Source organism: Apis dorsata, unplaced genomic scaffold (assembly GCF_000469605.1).
Source record: "Apis dorsata unplaced genomic scaffold, Apis dorsata 1.3 scaffold_117, whole genome shotgun sequence".
NCBI classification, from domain to species: Eukaryota; Metazoa; Arthropoda; class Insecta; order Hymenoptera; family Apidae; genus Apis; species Apis dorsata.
In genome coordinates this window covers 406,969-410,303 of record NW_006263411.1, presented here as the reverse complement: position 1 = coordinate 410,303, position 3,335 = coordinate 406,969, and the positions used below count along the sequence as shown (strand labels likewise).

General features: G+C 21.2%; 1 protein-coding gene across 1 annotated transcript in view; it reads left to right on the top strand.

The window, feature by feature from the left end:
- Positions 1-114: 114 nt before the first annotated feature.
- LOC102674563 (anillin-like) overlaps positions 115-3,335 on the top strand; it is a 9,188-nt gene continuing 5,967 nt past the window's right edge. Inside the window, 7 exon segments of the mRNA XM_031508982.1 lie at positions 115-233; positions 309-439; positions 500-886; positions 1,212-1,537; positions 1,613-1,826; positions 1,938-2,065; positions 2,161-2,274. Coding sequence (XP_031364842.1) covers positions 197-233; positions 309-439; positions 500-886; positions 1,212-1,537; positions 1,613-1,826; positions 1,938-2,065; positions 2,161-2,274 — 1,337 coding nt within the window. The 5' untranslated portion in view covers positions 115-196.

The window sequence follows — 3,335 nt, the reverse complement described above, 5'->3', positions numbered from 1 at the left end:
AAAATATATATATATATATATATATATATTTATATTATTAGACTTAAAAATTATTAAATTGCATTTTATAAATATTTATAGTTTGCTTTGAAAGTAAAAACTTTTATCATTATTTTGTTCATCATTTGTATATCATATAAATGATTTTATCTTTATATGATTTAAGGTTACAAGTTACGAATTATTTAAAAAACAAATGGAATTAGAGACAATATTACGAAAGTGTACAACAGGTAATAAATACATTTATATATTAATAATTATTTATTTTTAATGAGATTTTAATATTATTATTATAACGATTGTAGTAAAAACAATATCAGAAGAAAATGAGAAAAAGGAAGATGAATATTTTCAAAAAATATATGAACAATGGAAGGGCGCTAAAGCTAAAGATAAAGATTTAACTTATAAAGTGATTCCCAAATTTTATTTTAAGGTAATATATACAAAAAATGAGATTTTAAAACAATTTTTTTCATAATTCTTATTATTTCAGTTACCAAAAGAAGATGAAATTTTACCACAAAAATTACGAGAAGAAACACGAGCATTATTTTTACAAAGACGTTCACGACAATTACTAGATAATAATGAACTTAAAGCATTATGGGTATTATTAGATAAACATCATAGTCCACCTTTATCAGGAGAAGAACAGTTAATTAATTATGAAGATTTTAAAAAAGTTGGTAAATTAGCTGGTGCAAAATGTAGTCCATATTTTACTGCAGTTGTATTTGCTAAATTACAACAAAGTGATCCTCATGGTAGAATTAGTATAATGGCACTCTTTAACTATGTTATGAGAAAGGTTTGGTTACACCAAACAAGAATTGGACTTTCTTTATATGATGTTACTGGTCAAGGATATTTAAGAGAATCGGTAAATATTATTTTATATTGTATTTTAATTAAAATGTTCACTGTCTTAAATTTTTCATATTCTATAAATCATTATATAATACTCAGTATTTGTTTTATCATACCCATGCATTTGCATTCATGTAATTTGTATTAAACAAATTTTATTTAAAGTATTTGTTAATTAAAAATATAATATAATTATTTATAATAAATATTCATTTATACATATTTATTAATAAATATTCATTTATCATAAATGAATATTTATACAATTAATGTATTAAGTTAATATAAATTGTTATAATTGATAACGAAATCTAATTTTTATTGTTTGTCCTTTACAGGATTTAGAAAACTATATTTTAGAATTAATACCAACATTACCTCAACTTGAAGGACTTGAGAAATCATTCCATTCATTTTATGTTTGTACAGCAGTAAGAAAATTTTTATTTTTTCTTGATCCTCTTAGAACTGGTAGAGTTAGAATACAAGATATTTTGGCATGTAGTTTTCTTGATGATCTCTTAGAATTGAGAGATGAAGATTTACCCAAAGACTTGCAAGAAGCAAACTGGTTTTCAGCTCCATCAGCTCTCAAAGTTTATGGACAATATTTAAATCTTGATAGAGATCATAATGGAATGCTTAACAAAGAAGAACTTGCAGGGTAATTTAAATGAAATGATAAAACTTATAAATTTAATTTATAGTTATAATAATTTCAATAAGTTGTTTTTAATAGTTATGGTACAGGAACATTAACTGGAGTATTTTTGGAAAGAGTATTTCAAGAATGCTTAACATATGAAGGAGAAATGGATTATAAAACATATTTAGATTTTGTTTTAGCATTAGAAAATCGACATGAACCTCAAAGTTTACATTACTTATTTAGAATTCTTGATATTAATAATCGTGGTTATTTGGATACTTTTTGTCTTAATTACTTTTTTCGTGTATGTACATATTATATATTAGATTATATATTAGAATTTGTATAATATTATATATATAATCTAGATATTTATAAAATTTTTGATAAAGTTTTTCAAACTTAAATCTTTCAGGCTATACAAGAACAAATGACAATGCATGGTCAAGAACCAGTGAGTTTTGAAGATGTTAAAGATGAAATATTTGATATGGTAAAACCAGCAGATCCATGTAAAATTACATTACAGGATTTATTATCATGGTATATAAATAATTTATTTATAATTTTAAATTATGGTTTTTAAAAAAAATATAAAAAATTTATATCTATTTTATATTTTATTTTATATTTTTTAGTGGACAGGGTGATACAATGGTCAGTATTTTAATAGAATTTCATGGATTTTGGGCATATGAAAATCGTGAAGCTATGGCAGCTGATACTGGTGATGAATCATCTCATGTCTGAAAATAAAGATTCATAAAATTGATACATTCCCAACTGTATAGATTAAATATATCTATAATTTTAAGTAATATTTTACACAATAATAAAGATATCAATTATTATATTTCTAAATTTATTAAAAATTTTAATTTATATAAAAATATTTACTTTAAATGAATTATGATGTATAATTTTAAAAAAATTTTTTTAAAATTATTATGTATTATTTAATATTAATTTTTGATATTCGAGGAATCTAAAATTTTTTATATCTAAAGAATAATATAAATTAGTTTTATATAAAATTTTTTCAAATTTAAAATACTAATTTTTATATTAAATTATACTTATTTATTGTAAAAAATACTTTTTATTTCATCAACCAATAAAAACACTCCATTTCAAATTGACCTATGCAAACGTATATTGCCCCTCTTTGAGTACAGGTTTAATGACGTTTTATATATAGCTCTGCAGTTGCTCCAATCCCACGAAGATTTTTCGGTTGATCTTTGTGTGACGCTTCTTGTCATGTTTGAATTATTCGAAAGTTTTTTCATGTATTATATTATTTTCGTTGAGTTAAAACTGTACCATTGAAACGATAACTATTCAGTGTGAATTTGTATTGTATTTGTCAGCACAAATAATTATAAAGGATTGGTTGAAATAAAAATAATATCGTTTAACATACCATGGACGCATTCACTCAAGTAAGATTTTTTCTTTTAATTGCAACGCACAAATATAACGATAATACTAACGATAATAAGTATTTGTAGAATTTAAAAAAATATCTATGGTTAATATTTAAAATATTTTTTTTGTTAATAAAATAATAAATTTCAATTAACATTTATTTTTATTAACCATCTTTTTTTGTTTTTATTATTATTTTATTGTTATTTTTAATTTTTATTTTTTAGAAAAGAAAATTTTTAATTTTTTACTTTTATCTTTTTATTTTTATATGAATCAATTTTATATAAATTTTAATAAACTCATTGAAATAATATTATAATATAATATTCATATTATAATATATAATAACTATTATATCATATAATAACTATATGAATTATTT